General features: G+C 40.0%; 1 protein-coding gene across 1 annotated transcript in view; it reads right to left on the reverse strand.

Moving 5' to 3' along the window:
- The window catches only part of DIAPH3 (diaphanous related formin 3), a gene marked incomplete at both ends in the record, with an annotated part of 452,874 nt that overhangs the window by 93,460 nt on the left and 338,858 nt on the right, over positions 1-20,556 (reverse strand). Inside the window, 2 exons of the mRNA XM_080917022.1 lie at positions 17,034-17,093; positions 17,554-17,649. Of these exons, the coding sequence (XP_080773148.1) occupies positions 17,034-17,093; positions 17,554-17,649 (156 nt within the window). The remainder of the gene's footprint in view (positions 1-17,033; positions 17,094-17,553; positions 17,650-20,556) is intronic.

The raw sequence follows: 20,556 nt of genomic DNA on the forward strand, positions 1-20,556 counted from the left end.
ATCTCTTATCTCCAGTACCTAACAAGTAGTCATGTTGCTGTTCCCTCCAAACCACAGCCAGGCTAATACCAGCTATATCCCTGGCTTTCATGAGATCAATTTGATATATGAAAAGTCACTCTGCTCTACAAAAGAGTCAATGATGGCATAAGTAACACCAATGATTCACATGCTAATTTCATTACATTCCTTTTCATACTGGGATTCAGTGGCTAGAGACTGCCATCAAGTTCTTATGCACCCCTGGAAGGCTATTTTTATTCTAAAAGGCAAAAGAAGCAGAGTGGTACTTGAGGTTTTCCTTGGCTCCTTTCTGTCATTATTTTTTCTCATATTAAGAGTGACAAGAGAAAAAGAACTCAGGGTGTGCTACAGAATCAATGACCAATGTTATCTACAGAATACACATAAAGGTTGGAAGTAAGACTATTTTGTTGCAAAGGTATTTTTTTCTTTTTCTTTTTCTTTTGTCTTGCTATTATTACTGCACTCTTATCATCCCTATTGCTCCTCGGGATGCACTCTGAAGAGCCATTTAGCTTTTAGATCACATACAAATAGTAATCTGAGGGCTAGAGCTGAAAGGAGGTCTCTTTAGCTTCTTATAGATTACTGATAAAGAGAAAACAAAGGGAACCACACAAGTGTCCATTAGGACGAAGGGAGGTACATACCCAGTGGAAAGAGGGTTGCGCAATTGTTTTATCCCTGCCCCTTCCCCTTGAGACAAGGTGTCATGTAGCATAGGCTGCCTGGGAACTATGTACCTCAAAATGGCCTTCGATTTCTGATTCCCTTCCCCTCCTGAGGATGGGGTTACAGATATGTTCTATCTTTTCAAGGTGTTAGGGTTGGACCCCAAAGACTTCCTGCTTGGCATGTACCAACAGCTACACGCCAGCCTCTTTGCTATACATCCAAAGGGATAAATGTTTCCCTCACATAGTGAAAGGAAGCAAGATTCCTCACAACTGTAGTGAAGTGAGAGGAAGAAGCTGGAACTAGTCATCACTACACTTTAATCTCCTTGCTATGTCCCCAGGTCTGCTCTTTCCACTGTTAGATACTGTTGTCTCAAGTTAAAGGCAGCATCATATACTTTGTCTACTTACTGTTTTTAGTGTTTCCTGGTGTCATTATTGTGATTCCCACGGGAGAAGGTTTCTTTATTACTCGATTTAAACAAGACATGTTTTAGCATCCCCCGCCACAAGTGCCTGTGTGTGTGTCTGTATGTGTGTGATGTTTACTAAATGACCAGAGATTAAATAAAAAAAGCGAAAGCTCTCTTAAGCTGTAATGACTCTGAGCTGCTATGCTAAGCCATCTCCACCTGCTTACTGCCTGCTAGAGCTTTGCATCATGGTAAAGTTTGTCAGAACCTGGAGGCCCTTGGTTACAGGGTCTGAGAAGGGCCTTGGCTACTTTTCTCCTCGGTCTCCACACAGGACTCCTGCTACACCAACAATCTTCTTCTTTACCCACCGGACCATCAGCGCAAAACCTATTTTCTGTCTTTCTGATTGATTTCCTCTTATGTTCCCCAGAGGGTACTATCATCCTCTACTGCTTTTTCCTCCCACACTTCCAGGAAGAGATTTTATATCCTAGTTTTCAGAGGAAATCAATATGGTATGGGAGACCTTTGACCTCTCCTCTCCAAACAGCTCCCTCTGTGTCTAGTGCAGCATCCTTCCTTTGTACTCCCAAGTCCTATCAGTTCTCTTGGGAAGTCAGGCCAGTCACTCAGGCATTTGCCTCTCACTACTGAATCCGAACGTACCTTCAGAGCATGCTTCCTTCTCACTACAAGGAGAGCACAATAAAGGCAGTGCCTCTGCTGCATGAAGGGAAAGAAACATAACACTCCTGACATGCATACCTTCTTATCCTAACTACTAGCCTTTCCCTACTCCCGCTTCACTCACGTCAAGTCCAAATCAGTGTGTCTGCGCTCCTCTCCTCTCACCTATGCTGCCGCTCCTAGTTCACTGTAGCAGACCTGCCTGTGCCCCTCTCTGTATGCCATCTGCCGAGTGTTCCTCCTGCCCCACTGAGATGACCCTTCTGGCTTTGGACTGATAGCTTCTGGGGAGATTACTCTTTCTCAGCTCCTCCTTTCCTCTTACATCTAAGTGGCATTAAGCCCCACACACCTTTCTGCCACTGGGGATGGGCTGGGATAAAGTGATCCTAATCCCAAAACACACAACTCTAAGGTCAGCCAGCTGGCCTGCTCTACAGTCCCTTTCTAATGTGGCTTACATGTTTATCCTATAGAACTGACAATGGGAGATCTGTCAGATACTTGACAAATTTTCATGTTTTTACATCAATGAAAATTTTGTTCTAAAATAGCAAATCATATCAGAAACAACTTCCTATGCATCTTATACAGAAAATTTATAACACCAGTAATTTGCTATGTAGGTGTTTCTTGTGGGCTGGATATGGTCATTGTTTTGAAATCACCTGTAATCACTCCCACGAAAACCTTATAAGATGGGCCTATGTATAGTTCCTTGTATGTGGGGCCATCACTCTGTCACTGGGAGCCCCTTCAAGCTATAAAACACAGTACCTCATGTGCATGTGGTCTTGAGGGGATAGCTGAGTGGGTGGTGTAGAAGCTGCCTGTGTGTGACCTCCCATAAGGAACCCAATAAGCTCACTGATTCTCCACGCTGGATGTGGATGGAAGTTTATTTGGTCTGTCAGGGCTCTATCTATCAGGAAGACATTTCTCCACGTCTTCCCAGATAAAGTAATGCAATAGTAATCACATAAAATTAGACTGTTTTGTTATTTTGTGAGAAATTTGGTAAAAATAAAATCAATTCACCATTTTGTACATATAGAAAAAAAAATCAAACTTAACAGTTAAATGAGGATAGGGTTTGGGGTTTCTAACACCTGTTCGTAGACTCTGCAGAAGCCACATTTTGAATCTCTATCACAAGAAAAAGGAGTCAGAATGGGCTTTTTTTTCTTTTTTTCTTTCTTTTTAAAGATTATCATAATCACAGCCCACTATGGAACACAAACAGAAAAGACATGTTAATCATGACAACAATTTCAGGGAAGTCTAAGGACATGATTTTCCTTATACAATAGTAGCTCATTTTCTTTTCACTCAATTTAGCCCAGGCTTTAGCATACATTTGTGAATGCTCATTACTTGAGACACATTTGCTGCTTCCTGCATAAATGGTCTTTGAAAACAATTTGAAATCTTCACTACTTGAGAGTTTTCAGGGCTGCTCATGCTTAAGAGTCTGCCTGATAATGACTATGACAAAGGTTGTCCTGCCCTGACTATAAAATTAGAAAAGGACCGCCTTTGCTGTCTATCCACAGGGCATCCTTACCTCGGCAGGAGTCCTGCTGCTGTGATTCTTCTTCTGGTGCTTGACTACATAGTAAATACAAGAGACTGATAGTTGAATAAAATATGAAAAGCAGCCAGATTGGTTCATGTTCCTGGTTAAAAAAAAATCCCCTTAAAATGTCTAATTTTTGACAGTTACAAGTAACATTTAATTCTGCCTGAAAGCTGAAGCCTAAAGGTGTCAAAAACAATTAGTATTTTAATAGCTTCCTTCTTAGGTTATTAGGCAGGCACAAGTTCATCAGCAAGAGAACAAAAAGTCTCCTCAAGCCAATAACAGACCACGTAAGAGAAATTGTACTGTTTTACTACATTGTTCCTTGTGTGCTTTCTAATGAAAATAAGATGCATTTGGAAGAAACAGACATGGACCTTGTCCACATTTACCACTGTGATAAGATCTCTTCAAAAGGACCGTTCTTCTGTTGTGCTCCTTGATTTTAGCCTGTTATGTCATGTCTGGCTGAGATCCCTGGAAGGCCTACTTTTTTCTCAAGGCAAATAGAGGAAGAACACCAAATCTAGGGGGTGGGGCAGGGATGAGAGGAGAGGAGGAAAGGAGGGATGGAAAACTGTGGTGGTGATGTAAGACTTGAAAGAGAGAAAGAGGCAGACAGACAAATGAACGAAAACATAAAAGCAAGCCTTCAGGTAGTGTAATGCCCCAAATTAACCTGTAAACCCCATCTTCCCAGTCAGGTAACTTCCTCAAATTCTGAGAGTTGTACTTCTAGGAAAATAACAAAGCCTCATGGGAAAGTATGGTAGATTTGTCCTAATAAACCCCTAAAACATGTGGCTCCAGGATATCCCAGCTGGAAATTCCTGGGAATAGTCCTTACCAAAGTTCACCTCTCAGTCAGTATTTAATATTTAATAAAGTTTACTTTAATATGGTATAAAATGGTGGGTTTTCTTTCTCGCTCCTCAGTATCAGGATGAGCAGTAGTTAGCACTTGGTAGATACACCTGAAGACTTTTCCAATTTCATATTCTACCTCAGGACATGCTCTTGCCACTTAGGAAAAAAGAATCTAGAGAAATAACAGGGCCCAAGACTGGTTGGGGCTAGGGGTGGCTGCAGATGGAAGTTTTTGATGCGTAGACACAGAACTTCTATGTCTCCCTTAGAATTACTTTGCGAAGAAGATGCTAATTCAAAGATATTCAGCTGGCTCCATGTTTAATTCTGACTCAATCTTGAGTGGTGGAGCAGCTGTGCCTGGAGGCAATACAATCTGATTTCTATAAAAATCTCTCAAAGCTCCATATATAAGTGGGAGTGTAAAAATAGATAATCAAATCCAAATTAAGGCTATTAAGAACTGATTTACTGTAAAGATAATATAGCAAGATTTTGTTTAGGTTATGGATGTTCACTAAAAATGTGTAATACTTGTTTGCCTAAAATTTTGATTATGTTTTATCTTATTTTGTCACAGTTAAATAGTTTTATCATTAGGGTTTTTAATTGCATATGGTTTGTAAATCTTTTCTGATTAGTCTATATCCATTTATCTTGGGAAAAAAAACCATACTGTACTTCTTAATGAAAAAAGAAGCCATCTAAGGAAGATGCAATCAAACTGCAGCAGATGCACCATGATGGGGTGACGCAACAATTCCTATTTATAGCCTGTGATGTAAAAGGTTAACTGTGCACTTAGTAAAGAAAATACCCAAGGATAACAGGAGTCCCAGTGGAAAAGCACTGTCCTAGTGCTTTTTTGTACAGCCCGTGCACACACTGTAGGTTAGAAAGTAAACGAACAGTTAAGAAAAAGCAAGAGCCCTGGGAGCTCATCAGAGCAGCAGGAAAGCTTTCCATCCTAAGCAGAAGGGTGAGTCAACTTCTACTCATACACTACCTCTGGAAAAGCTGCACAGAGCTCTTGCAGTTCAAGCAACAGAACCCAACAGGGGGTGCACACTTCCAGCCCAAGGCCAGAACCTGCCCAGCCACATCAGGGATGGTGGCCTGCCCAAGCACAGGTCCCTGGGATCTTGGAAGAGCAGCAGGAACACTTTCTATCCTAAGCGGAAGGATCCACAGGAGAAACAGGCTCCTCACAGAGACAACAAGATCATTTATAATTACAAATAACAAGATGGTAAGAGGAAAGCCAAAGAACGTAAGAAATGGAAAACGAGACAACCTGGCAACATTAGAACCCAGATCTCCCATCATAGCAAATAGTGGATTGTGAAACACAATAGAAAAACAAAACTAAGACTTGAAATCATATATCATGATGATGATGGAGAACTTGGGAGAAGCACATAAATAACTCCCTTAAACAATTACAGGAGAACCAGGAAAAAATCACTCAAGGAACTACAGGAAAACACAACCAAACAGATAAACAAAAATAGAAACAATAAAGAAAAAACAAAAAGAGACAGCCCTGGAGATCGAAAGCCAAAAAAAAAAGATCAGGAGTTATAGATGCAAGCATCACCAACAGACTACAAGAGAAGGATCTTAGGGGCTGAAGGCAGAAAACAGACAAAACAGTCAGAAAAGATGCAAAAAACAAGAAGCTCCTAACCCAAACTGTTCAGGAGATCAAGGACACAATGAGAAGACCAAACCTAAGGATAATAGGAATAGAAGAGAGCAAAGAATATCAACTAAGAGGCACAGTAAATATCTTCAACAAAACCATAGAAGAAAATTTTCCTGACCTTAAGATGACATTGAACATACAGGAAGCCCCACAGAACCCCAAATAGATTGGACAAGAAAAGAAACTCTTCCCGACACATAATAATCAAAACAAGTGTTCAAAACAAAAAAATAATCCTAAAAGCAGTAAGAAAAAAAGAACAAGTAGCAAATAAAGGCAGACCAATCAGAATTACTCCAGACTTCTCAACAGAGACCAGAAAAGCTACAAGATCCTGGACAGACATCATACAGACTTTAAGAGAACACAAATGCCAGCCCAAGTAACTATATCCAGCAAAGCTCTCAATCGCCACAGATGGAGAAATCAAGATATTCCAGGAAAAAAATCAAATTTACACAATATCTGTACAGAAATCCAGCCCTAAAACTTGATCTTTGACAAAGGAGCTAAAAACATTCAATGGAAAAAGGACAACTTCTTCAAAAAATGGTGTTGGTTCAACTGGCAGTCAGCATGCAGAAGAATGCAAATTGATCCTTTCCCATCCCCTTGTACAAAGCTCAAGTGCAAGTGGATCAAAGATTTCCACATAAAACCAGGTAGAATGAAAGTATTAGAAGAGAAAGTGGGGAAGAGTTTAGAAGACATAGGCACAGGGTTAAGTTTCCTGAACAGAACACCAATGGCCTATGCTCTAAGATCAAGAATTGACAAATGGGACCCCATGAAATCACAAAGCTTCTGTAAGGTTAAGGACACTGTTAAGAAGACAAAATGGCATCCTACAGATTGAGAAAGGATCTTTTCCAATTCTACATCTGATAGAGGGCTAGTATATAATATATACAAAAAACTTAGAAAACTAGACTACAGAGAATTAAATAACCCTATTTTAAAATGGGGTACAGAGCTAAACAAAGAATTCTCAACTGAGGAACATCAAATGGCTGAGAAGCACCTGAAGTGCTTGATATCCCTAATCATCAGGGAAATGCAAATCAAAACATTCCTGAAATTCCACCTCACACCAGTCAGAATGGCTGAGATCAAAAACTAAGGTGACAGCAGACTCTGGCAAGGAGAAAGAGGAACATTCCTCCACTGTTGGGGTTGTAAGCTGGTACAACCACTCTGGTAATCACTCTGGTGGTTCCTCAGAAAACTGAACATAGTACTACCTGAAAACCCAGCCACTCCACTCCTGGGCGTATACCCCAAAGATGCTCCAACATATAACAAGGACACATGTACCACCATGTTTATAGCAGCCTTATTTGTAATAGCCAGAAGCTGGAAAGAACCCAGATGTCCTTCAGTAGATGAATGCATAGAAAAATTGTGGTATATTTACACAATGGAGTACTACTCAGCTATTAGAAACAAGGACTTCATGAAATTCATAGGAAAATGGATGGAACTAGAGACTATCATCCTGAGTGAGGTAACCCAGTCAGAAAAGAACACACATGGTATGCACTCACTGATATTTGGATACTAGCCCCAGAAAAGTTTGGAATACCCAATATCCAAGAAACAATTCAAAGACATTATGAAGCTCAAAAAAGAAGGAAGGCCAAAGTGGGGATGACTAAGTCCTTCTTAAAAAAGAGAGCAAAACTCTCATGGGAGGAAATGTAAGGTCAAATAGAGGAGCAGGGATTGAAGAAAAGATCACTCAGAAGCTGCCTCACCTGGAGATCCACCACATACGCAGTCACCAAATCCAAGCACTATACCTGGTCCCAAAAAGTACTTACTGGCAACAACCAGACAGAGATGCCTCCTCAGGGTCTATGCTAGAGTCATATAGATACAGCTAAGCATGCTTTCAGCTAACCATTGGTTTGAACTCGGGGATCCCAATGAGGTTGCTAAAGAAAGGACCTAAGGAGCTAAAAGGGGTTGCAACCTCATGGGAAGATAACAACATTATCAACCAACCAAACCCTCCAAAACTCCCATAAAGTAAAATACCAACCTCTGTGTGTACTTTGAGAGACCTATTGACCTAGTTGCGTATGTAGCTGAATCTACAGTGTCTTGTGTCTGGCATCAATGTGAGACGAGGCCTTTGTTCCAGAGAGGGCACATTGTCCCAATGACAAGGCAATGGGGTGGAGAGGGTGATCAGGAGTAAATGCACCTTTGTGAAGACAACTGGAGAAGGATGGGGGATGGGAGCAGGGCAGGGTAAAGGGATAACATCTCAAATGTAAATACAGAGTATCTAATAAAAATATTTTCTTAAAAAAATAACAAAACAAAAATCAAGACATGTTTAAGAAAAAACATTACACCACATACTTACTACTCCTAAACCACCATGTTGCTGACCTTTCAGACTGTGATCAAGTTCTCCAGGCAGGAACCATTTGCCAGCTACCATGGGATCCTCCCCAGTATGTTCTTTCTACAGTTCTTTCTGTAGGGCATCCTCCACTGAGTATTTCTCCAATGTTCCTGCTTTTGATCGAGAGGTTCTTCCTTAGACAACTAATCTGACAGAGATATGCTATTTCTGAGACCTCAGACTCACCAGCGGTGCTCCACCCTCCCCTGCAGCAGAGCAGTCACATGGTCGCTCAAAGTAACTCCTGAATTTTCCCCTTTGATTTTACTTGTCCCTTCAGGTCTATACTTGTTACTCAAATGCCAAATTAGTTCAAATTCCTTTGCCTAGCAACAGATTGTCAATGTAGTTCTTCTCTATGTGATCTTTTACTTTTAACCAACCAGATGACTCATGGACCTTTAATTGACACTGTCAGATTTTCATTAAAAATGTTTTCTAATTTTTATTGCTTTTAACTAAAAGAGTAACTTGATATTTTCTCTAGGTTTGGAAAAGGCATACGGTCACATCAGTGAATATATTCTTTCCTTCATTTAATGTTCCATATTCGTGACTAATAGAAGAGTCCCAGAACCTCTAAGGAAAGACTATATCCCACCTTTCACATCTGATCCTTTTAAGTATAGACTGGTGGTAACTATCTCCTTCTCATAACAAGTAACATTTAAGGGAGGAGGTGAGAAGAAGTTAACTGTACTCACAAGAGAGCACTAGCATTTGGCCTCTTAAATTCCACTTATGGAGGTGTCATTCAGGGACTTAAATATGCTTCTAAATAATCATTAATTCTTCCTTTCAACCTAAACATCTATGTTCACTGGACACATTCCTTCCTAACATCCATGCTCCAATCATCAGTTCAGCGAAGACCTAGGCTACAGCAGAGAAACAGGCATCCTGCTTGCTGCCTCTGTCTCCTAAGAAACCCTTGAAAATAATGGAGGACACATACTGAAAGAAACACTGTCAGAACAGGGTTGTCATCTTACTGGATGGAAACAGGTTCTATGGGGTTCAGAAAGGTCCTGCTGAGAAGGCACAGCAGTATTGTTAGAGTATGTCTCTGCTATTCAGGCTCTGGGCTCACTTCTGTTTACACTCATGAAACCATGTCTGTAATGATGAAGCCAAGTCTGGGTTAATCTTTTAGAAATTCTGATCTTGTCAAATTTTGCATATTACATGTATCCTAGCATTTAGCAGTGTTAGAAATTATTACTGGTCTGTCTCTGAATTAGATAGTGTATTGAGGTAAAGTGTTTCAGATTTTACTTTTAAGATAAGTTTCACTGTATACACCAAGGTGCCTTGACCTTGACCTTGCAACACATTCCTGAGACTGGGTTTACATTTTCATACTGCTTTAGCCTCCAGAATGTTTAAGGTGGTTAATTTTTATTTTCAACTTCATACAAGCTAGGGTCATCTGGGGCCATAGGAAGAAACTGAAGCTTGGTACCATGTGACAAGGTTAGAGTCCCTAAGGGAGCTCAAAAGAGGCTATTCATGAAGGTGCAGCCTCAACTGCAGTGGAGAACACAGAATGTTAGTGACAGCAGGACCCTGGGATGATCACCAAGGACAGTGGCAGCTGTTGAGTGTAGTTGACCTGAACATACACAATACAATTAGTCATGTGTTTTACAGAGAGCAGACAGGAAAGCAGAGCTGCCCAAGCCCCTGGAGTCCCGAGGATTGTAACCTAAATCCAGATGTTGGACATAGAGGTTTTAGTTAGATGTTTACTTAACTGGTATCATTATAACTGTGCCCTGTTTGTTTTTGTTACTGTTGTTATTTTTGTCTTTCCTTATTGGATATTCTCTGTATTTATATTTCAAATTTTATCCCCCCCCCACTTGTTTCCATGAAGGTACACACTCTCCCAATCTCCCTCTCTACCTCAGTTCCTTGACATTCCCCTACACTAGGAAAATGCGCCTTCACTGGATACCTCTTCTCCCACTGATGGCAGAGAATGCCATCCTCTGCTACATATGCAATTGGAGCCATGGGTCCCTCCATGTGTGCTCCATGGTATCAAGAATATCAGAATTTTATTTTTATAGGATCTTCCAGTTGAGATTTTGGACTTTTAAAGAGACCAAATATTTGGAAGAGAAGGAGTTAAAATGTTTATAGATTGTAAAAGGCTAACTGACTTTTAAATTTATACCTGACTTTTATACTATAATATCAACAAGCCTTCATAGGCACAAACAAGAAAGGAAATGCCATGGTTTAATACTGATATATTTGTCAAGGATTGACAAGAGGTAAATTGTATAAGTTGGCTTTTTTGCCATCTTGACATAAGGTGGAATCATCTTGAAAAACTGAATCTTAAATGAGGAAATGCTTCCATCTGATTGGCCAGAGGACATGTTTGTGGGACCCAAGCCGCTATGGGTGGTGTCCATGGGTGGCTGGTTCTCAGTTCTGTTAGAAAGTAGGCTGACTGAGTAAGCCATGGAGAGCAAGCCAACAAGCAGCCTTCCCCTAGAACCACTACTCCAGGGCCTTGCCTTTACTCCTGTGCTAACTTCACTTGTGTTGGACTGTAAGCTATAACAAGATACAAACCCTTTCCTTCCCAAGATGCTTTTGGTCATGGTATTTATTATAGCAACAGAGAGCAGTCTAAGACACTGCAGGAATTAACAATGCTAACCTTTAAGTATTAGTCTTCTAGCACGTAACCGTTTCTCTCTACCATTCCAATGACTTGCAGATACAAAGCAAGTACTCTGTATCACTGAATAAACTACAGCCCTGGCCCTAATGAATCTAAGTAATGTGCCTCCGGAGGAATTATCAGAGTTGCTGAACATAAGTCATCAAGGATAAATAATTTAATTTCTGCCTAGGCTTTCAAAGGTAAAGTGAAAAATGCACAGTAAAAGATGTCACTCAAATATTTCTGGTAGAGGTCTGTACAGGAAAGAGACAGCTAACTGTCTATATGTAAGAGTCCACTGTTCTGGTGGCTACTGAAGATAGACTGCTTTATATCAGGGTGTCAAATGTATAGGGCATGTGAAAGTGGGGATGTCCAAGGGATATTTGTTTAGTTTTTTTAATTCTGGAAAAAGAGGAGCTGTATGTAAATATAAGTTAAATATAGAAGGTTTGGAGCTATAGCTATAGTTTTAAAATGACAGTAAGGATATACGCCAATAAGACATGATGACAAAAGTTTAAAGTATCAGCTAATGAAATTAAAATTGTAGTTTGATACATGTGTGCATTTGTTATAGCTCTCTAGAATAACAGAACTAGTAAAATGCATGAATTCCACCCTTCCCCCTTTCTGTCTTCCTAACTCGCGACCTGGATTAGAATTACAAGTGCATCTTCCTACTTCAAATTAAGCAAACATTCTTCACAAGAGTGCTCTCCAATTTGGGGTTTTAGTTCCAGATGTAGTGAAGTTCACAACCAAGAATAGTTACCACAAGTCTACTTCTCATCAACCTGACACACAATCATATCTTGTGCTGTGATTAATTTCCAAATAAAAAAAATAACCAGGCTATAGTAATGCCTTTACAAGATATAACTATCCCATGTACTATTGTAATTTCCATCCATTAATCCATCCATCTGTGTGTGTGCATAAAATCCACACTAAAAATTACATCCAATATTATATTATCTTTTAAGAACCTCAAACATTATAAATTCATAATAGGTGGCAATGTCCAATGGACATTCTTTAATTTCTCAAACTTAAATATGATAACCAAATAATATTCTATTGATGTTCCATCACATGATAAAATAAAGCAGAAAACATAAATATCTGTATAAACTCATTCTTAACAAACATGAGAGAGAACTCATGCCCATTACAAGCCTCTTTTCTCCAACTGGTCACATGCCTTATCTAGTATTTATAACTACTTTCCTCTTCTTTTCATCCTGTATTTCTGCCACCCTCAGGAAGCAGCTCAGCAGGTCTGGACCATGCCTTCATTCCTGATGGGTCTGGCACCCTCTATCATCCTGCTTGGATTAGGCTGTTGTACTTTCCCAGTGACTTTAATCACAGGACACAACAGCACCAAGAGATGCCCTAAAGGATCTGCTGCATTCCAGATACAATCTCTCTTACGTCCCTTGTGGAGACAATCTAATTCCACATGGTACTCTAGATCAATCACCACTCTTAGCACTCTCATTCCTTTTTGAGCCTGTTGGTTTAGGGGCATTAGAAGCCCAAAATGGCCAGGAAGAAGTCTGAGTTTCCAATTCAGTGGAATGTTTGTAGTGGGTCCTGGAAGGAATGCCCCCAACTCTGGAACCAACATTTCTAGGCCAGCAGACTGAAGGTCAAGGGGTCAGGAAGCAGACATTTTCCTAGCGGGATACTAAGGGTGATAATGAGTGGCATGATTCTCCTTTCCAGCCCTTGATTCCTGGACCTGTGGATCCTGGCAACGGAAGAACTCATGCCACATATTGGATGCTTAGTCAAAGCACATACTGCCTTCTTATGAACCCTGTCCCAGGTGTCACCTAATTGTCACTATAAAGTGTCTTCAAAAGGCCATTCTACCTTTCTATCAGTCCAGCTGCTGTAGGATAGTGGGAAACACGGAAAACCAGTAGATTCTATGATCATGATCGTGGACCCACTGTGGCACCACTTCCCTGGCTATGAATTGAGTTTCTTGATCATAAAAAAAAACACTGTGTGATATTCCATGATAGTGGATATGGCACTCTTTATATTCACAGATAGTATAAATTGGCAGGAGCATTATGTGCAATCTAGACAAATCCATTAACCCAGAATAAGCAAGGACAAAGCATTGTCCCTTCCATGAAGGAAGTGGTCCTATGTAGTCAACCCGTCAGCAGGTTACTGGCTGGTCATCTGCAGAACGGTGCCATATCTGGGATCAGTGCTGGTCCCTGCTGTGGGCTCAGCAGAAGCTGTAGCCAGGACAACAAATCCATGTTGTTCAGCACATGTATACCTGTATTTCTGCCACCATAGACAGCCACTTTATTAAGAGATCCTTTGGACAACGGCAAGACTGGCTGAAGAAAGAGGCGGACTGTCCGTAGAACTCTTCACCTATTTACTTGATTATTGAACTCCTCGGCTGAAACACCCTTTGATCAACATTTACATGGGATAAAAGTATCTTCACACCCTTCACCCATTTGGAGAGATCTGTCTACATACTTCTTCCCAAAATGTCTTTCTTACCAATTTACCAATCAGCAAGTGCATTCCTTCACTGGCATTAGAGCCTATTTTTTTTAGGATTCCAGTGTATAGTGGAAACTACCTGAGACATTCAGCCTCACAGACTGAGAAACTACTGGATTCTTGAACTTTCTGTTCACAGCCAGCCATTGTTGAACTAACTGGATGCAGCCTGTAAGTCATTCTGATGAACCCCCTCTCTATCTAGGGATTCATTCTGTAAATTTTGTTACTATACAGAAAACTAACACTATGGTCCCTCCCCATGTAGGAGCTGATGTCTTTAAGGAAGATAAATCTATAAGGTTTGGAACTATAGCTATGACTTTAAAAATACATAAATAATATATGACCAATAAAAGACAGGATTCCAAAAGGTTCAAGTATCAACTAATAAGATTAAATTTGTGGCATGTTACATATTTGTACAAAGTACACACACACACACACACACACACACACACACACACACACACACACACACACATCTTCAATGATATTTCTAAATAGCATCTGCTTAGTAAAATTAATGTAGACATTACCACAGTGGTTTTATTACAAGACATAAGAACTGGCCATCATTCCAGAAGAATGATGCTTTTACAATTGCTTTTGCAATTTAAGCTGTAGCCTAGCAAACAGTGCTATCTAGGTGAGTAGATCTGGGAAGAAGAGGCTGCAGAACCTTCCTGATACTGAATCTCAATGTTATCACACAAGAGAAAGCAGATGCAGGAAGGCATCAGCTCCTACATGGGGAGGGACCAGATGCTGGTTTCATGGTTCTTCCCATGGTAGTATGGAAAACAGATTATGAACTTGGACTTTGAGGTTTCTCTGTAAGAAAGAATTCAATTTGGCAGAATGCTTTTCAGGAGGATGCTACATTTGTTTCAGTGCTGATTACTTTCAACAGTGACAGGGAAACAACCGAGAAGTAAACAGAGCACACAGGATGCACTCTGCAGCCAGTGACTCAGCTAATGCTTATGCTATACCTTCTTATTCAGAGTGCAAATAGGCCACAAAGCAATGACAAAAATAAGTTAAGAAATCAACAGCATCAAATATAGCTAGGTAAATTGTAAATATCTGGCAATAGTGTAAAGCAAAAATTAAAAAGCCGGCTCAACGTTATATTGTGATCACAGATAAGTTGTAATAATAATATTTAAATGAAAACAAAAACACCTTTGACAAGGCACACAAGTAACTCTAAATTATCATCTTATTCTACAAATTGCCGTAACCTTTTCTAAATGAGGAGATGGTAAGAATACCTGTACCTTCCAGTAAATAGCCTAAAATGCTTTGTTTAGGCACAGTATTCTCAAATGTAAGGCTCTTCACTCGAATTCATTTCATTGTCAGAAATGTTTAGAGGAAATGATAAGTGTCAATACAAAGTGCCAAAGACACTTTAATTGATTACATTAATATCAGAACAAAGAAATTTTGATCATTATGGTATATTTTCTTTGGCTGCTGTATAATCTCCTAGCTTAATTGTCAACAATAGCCCGGGCATTAAGATAGTACATTTTAGCACTGTAAGCAGCTTTTCTATAATTAACAGAAACGCCAGTTTATAAGCAATCACAGCTGAGCCATTATAGCCCCACCATTTATCAGTACTAGTCACAGAGGAGTGGGTGGCCCAAGGCCGGTGAACAAAGTTTCCTTACACAGCTTTTGCCTTCAAAGCAGCTACAATGCTTATTTTACATTAAGTCTAGGATGTGGCCATAGTGATATAACCATTGTGCTTCCTGGTGCTTTTTCCTTATGATTTTGAACAGGGGCTGAGTTGTTACTCCAAAAGGAGATACAAATAAATAAATAAATAAATAAATAAATAAATAAATAAATTCTTTTTTTCTATTAATGTAATAATTAAATTTTTACTATTCCCCTTCCCATTTCTAACAAGATTGAAATCCAAAAACCAAACTTATTTTTAAGAATAATGTGCAAAAGCAAAAGACTTTTATTAGTCAAAACTGCTCAAATGCTTTTATGTAATTAATAGAATTAGTGTGGCAGTAATTAGAGAACTTAAGTACAGCCACAGGACTGCCGGAAGCTCTGTTCAGGTCCCCACTATTCTCTAGACTGTGTCTATAATTCTGTGCCATGATTTAGTAAACTCAATCATAAGCTAAGGCTTTGGATTATTTACCCCTCATAATGGATGCAAATTGTTCCAATTCTTTTTGTCATTGGTGGAACAGTAAAAGGTCTACCAAAAGCTGAAGCATTACTTTAAAAAGTTGAAAGTTCTACTTAAAATTTTGTTACAGATTTTATCTTTCTGGTGATTTCTTAAGCATTTACTAAGAATATTCTGGGGCTGGAGTGATGGCTCAGTGGTTAAGAGCACTGACCGCTTTTCCAGAGGTCCTGAGTTCAATTCCCAGCAACCACATGGTGGCTCACAACCATCTGTAATAGGATATGTTGCCCTCTTCTGGTGTGTCTGAAAGCAGGACGAGTATAGGCATATTCATAAAATAAATAAATCTTTAAAAGAACAAGAATAGTCTGACTACCCTGACACTTGGACATTATGAAATCCCTGGGCTTTCTTACTTCATTAACGATTTACATCACTGTGAAGGGTGGTACACACATCTTCTCAGTCACCCCTCAATAGCCATAGAAAGGAACTCAAAAGCACTCCCCAAAGCTTCAGATAAAATCTGTCAGGGAGGTTTTCTGTTAAATCTGGCCAACTTTGATAACAACCTCCCTGAGAAGCAGTGGGACTCACAAAGGATGAACATGGCGTGAGACAGACGTCAGTGGAATCCAAGAACAGAACTTGGCAGAACAGAAGCCGAATGAGCAAGAGAAGATGCTTAGAAGACAGACCCACAGGCAGATGACGTTCACATGGGATCTTTTAAATAATTCAACTTCTGGTAAATAGTAGAGATGAAAACAAGGCACTCCAACTGGAGCATCATCCACTGAAAGGCCCCCGGCCCGTGCAGCTCATGCATGTTTACGGATTCTCCAGAGTGAGAGTGCATTATTCATACGTGCACTGACAAATGAGGCGGGGAAAATAAACACAGGTCTCACTACTTCACATGTAGCTTGATGTATAGTGAATTCACGCCTAGTCACCATGGAACTGCATTTGCATGAAATGCTGTAGTAGACAACTGATCAGAAATGTGCAAATTAACTTCAAACAATATGACTATAACGTAACATTCACGTGTGGCCATATTAGAAGAACTGAAGCAGTAACTTCAAGGAAATAAGGTAGTATGGAAAAGCAGAGCTGTGATCTCAGAGCAAAGACACTTGTCTATACCGTGTTGACTCTCGTAGTTAAGCTGGAGCCTGAGAACTTCAATAGCAGCATAGTAAAAATCACAGACCAACAGGAGAAAAGCAGGTAAGAATAGCATGAAATTTATGAATAAAGTTTATTACCATGGTTACAAACTTTGAGAACAGGCCTCTGAGACATTGGACTGAGACTCTGCCGAATATCTGTTAAAAAAAGAGAGAGAAATTTAATATACAAGTATGTTTGACTTGAGAAGTAAAGGAATATCATGAGATTTCTCCAGGCTTAGGTATTTTTAACAATGACGCAATGTTTCAAGGCCCCGAAACACCTGAACAGTAATGCTCGGACTTGTACTTCATGTTTAGCTGTGGGACCCTAACCTCCACTGGGACAAGGTGTATACGGTTCTTATGATGAGACCTCTCACACTAGTCAGGGTTTTCTAGGTTCAACGCATGTATTTGTTAATGTGCTACTGACAGCAGCCAACTGGAATGCATGTTTCTCTGACATCTGTCTCTGCAAGGGATTAAGCAAACTTAGGAGAGTTAGGAACATTTTCTGCCCACGGCACTGTTCTTGTGACAAATGAGTTTTAAAGAATTAAGCAGAGAAACTGCTCTTCCCTAGAAAGTAACATGAAATGAGAAAAGAATTCACCTTTCAGCTTCGGTGTCCTTTTCCTTCTGTCGCGGAAGGCAGCCCCTGACTGCAAGGCCTCCAGCAGACTATCCATCACTCCTGTCTCATCGCCCTCTGTGAAGAGAGAAGCAGGGAATCCCATCAGCCCTCGGGGTTACCAAAGCAATGTCAAAGCACACGTGCAGTCGGCCGACGGTGATGGCAGGGAGCAAAAGGACAGAGCACCGGAACTAAACCAGGAATTTCAAACCAAGAAAAGATCCAGCTCTGTTCTAAACCAGCCATCTTTTAATCAGAGCCATCTCGGCAGTGCCTGTGTCCCGCCCACTAACAGCGACAGGGCTCTCCCGACGCGGTGTGGACCACTGCTCTTAGAGACCAACGGCACGGTGCGTTTACATGGAATGTGCTTCCAGTGTCTGGGATCATCATAAATCAGATTTTCTCTCCTAGAAATGAGCTCTTTTAAAAAAATTTTTTTTAAAGCATCAGACTAGTTTCTAAAAGCAACCAGGTGTGTGGTACAGTGCCTCTATTATACAGAAGTGGGTCTGCCAAAACTCACCATAGAAAATTTCATGTAAGATTCTAGGAATGAATGTATTTCTAATAACATACATACATAAACACACACACACACACACACACACACACACACACACACACACACACACACACACACATACCCCTGGTATATAATTCTTCTGATAGATAAACTATGTACAGTCCTCTGACTTGAGGTGACACAGAATGATCACTATACACTTTCTTTTACAATTAAGATGGTAAACCCAGAGACGCTTTCAACAATTTAAAGGATAGCACTCCTCATATTGAATGGCTGAGAAATATCTGAGGAAGTGCTCGAAATCCTTAGCCATCAGGGAAATACAAATCAAAACAACCCTGAGATTCCACCTCACACCAGTCAGATTGGCCAAGATCCAAAACTCAGATGACAACAGATGCTGGCGAGGTTGTGGAGAAAGAGGAACACTTCTCCACTGTTGGTGGGGTTGCAAGCTAATACAACCACTCTGGAAATCAGTCTGGCGATACCTCAGAAAATTGGACATAATACTACCTGAAGACCCAGCTATTCCACTTCTGGGCATATACCCCAGAGACACTTTAGTACACAACAAAGATATATGCACCACAATGTTCATAGCAGCTCTATTTATAATAGCCAGAAGCTGGAAAGAACCCAGATGTCCTTCAGAAGACGAATGGATACAAAAATTGTGGTACATTTACACAATGGAGTACTACTCAGCTATGAGAAACAATGACTTAACGAAATTCTTAAGAAAATGGATACATCTAGAGAATATCATTCTGAGTGAGATAACCCAGTCACAAAAGAACAGACATAATATGCAGTCACTGATAATGGGATACTAACCCCAGAAAGCACTGAACATTCCAGAAACAACTCAGACTGTGTGAAGCTCAAGAAAGAAAAAAAAAAAAAAAAAAAAAAAAAAAGAAAAGAAAGAAAAGAAAAAAATCATTATGCTCAATCTTTACATACCAAGAAAACTTTGACTAATTCCAGGTTACATCCTGTTTTACATGTACTTTATGCTCATTGTAACTAGTAAGGCCTTAATGCACACTATCAAACCTTTGAAAAAAAAAAGCCAAACATTGACAAAAATGTATTCTATACTTTTATGCAAAAAACCTTAAAATTTGTACATTTATCTTTGTTATTTAAAATAAAGTTGTTCAAAAAAAAAAAAAAAAAAAAAAAAAGGATAGCACTCCTCAAGGAACACTAGGGACTCCTGTCTTTGCAAAGCAGGTTATTTGCCAGCTTTCTCTACTAAACTGCATGTCTGTGGTAACAGACATCCAAAAGAGAAGACACTACTTTCCTGAGAACCTTCTTCCCTCTTTGGAGATACAATCTCTTTATGAAGAACTATTGACATGTGAATGTGGCACAGTACAAAACCACACTCCTTTACAGTTTATAAACAGATGCATACATATAAATATGTATCAGCTGCTGTTCCATCTGCTCCTACCGCACATTTTTAGAAGAGCTAAACCTTGGAGGTGTGATCAGAAATGGTGGGGAAGAATCAGAGTATTTAGAGGTTGTCAATTTACACATAAATTTAATTCTAAAGCATTTCAATGTTTACTGAAAGTACATTAAATATTTTAGACAATTTAATAAGTAACTACCTACCTAAGTTTTAAAAAATTATACTCAAATTCAAGTATATTTTCTTAAACATAAGTTTAGGCAATATTAAACATTTACGGTAGTTATTAGTGAAAGTAAACATTAAAATAAATAAGAGAATTTTCTTTTTTAAATTCGGTATTATGCTTGCTTCCAAATAAAAAGTAGGGAAGAGAAAAAGAGAGCATTGGCTTAGAGGAAAGGAGAAGGCCTTTGTGTTGCTCCTGGATTGTAAGACAGCTCTCACTGGCCGGGTGCGGCTGTACTAGATGACAGGTAGGGACGCTGTTTCCGCTGGGCGGTGACTGCATTATGGCCAGAAAGCCTGACTCTGTTGGTCCCTGGAGACAGATGCTGGCAGTCTAGGCTCCCGAGTGACTCACACTGCTGCAGTCTGTTTTCAGGACTTTGAACATGCAGCTTCCATCTCTACTTCGAGACAGAAACTGAGACCATCTGAGACCACACTCTGCCCCATGTGTGCTCGCTCAGTGCATATGGTACATATGACAGCACGTCCTTGTGAAAGTTGTGCTGTTTCCTAGTCTGTACTATTTATGAGACAAGTAGCTCCTGGAAGACAGGGATAGCTGAGAACAGCTCATCCCGTTCATCTTTCCCCCACAGCAGGATTTCTCTGTGTAGCCCAGGCTGGCCCGGAACTCACAGAGGCCTACCTGTTCTGCTCTCCTAGCCCTGGGATTAAAGGCATGTGTCACTACTGCCTGGCTTTATGTTCTGTATGAATCACTATGCACATACAATGCCTGGGTTGTATGGACGACCAAGCTCTCTCTCCTGTTTGAAGGATAGACTGAGGTAGG

The sequence above is a fragment of the Micromys minutus genome (assembly GCF_963924665.1).
Source record: "Micromys minutus genome assembly, chromosome: 5".
Taxonomy (NCBI): domain Eukaryota; kingdom Metazoa; phylum Chordata; class Mammalia; order Rodentia; family Muridae; genus Micromys; species Micromys minutus.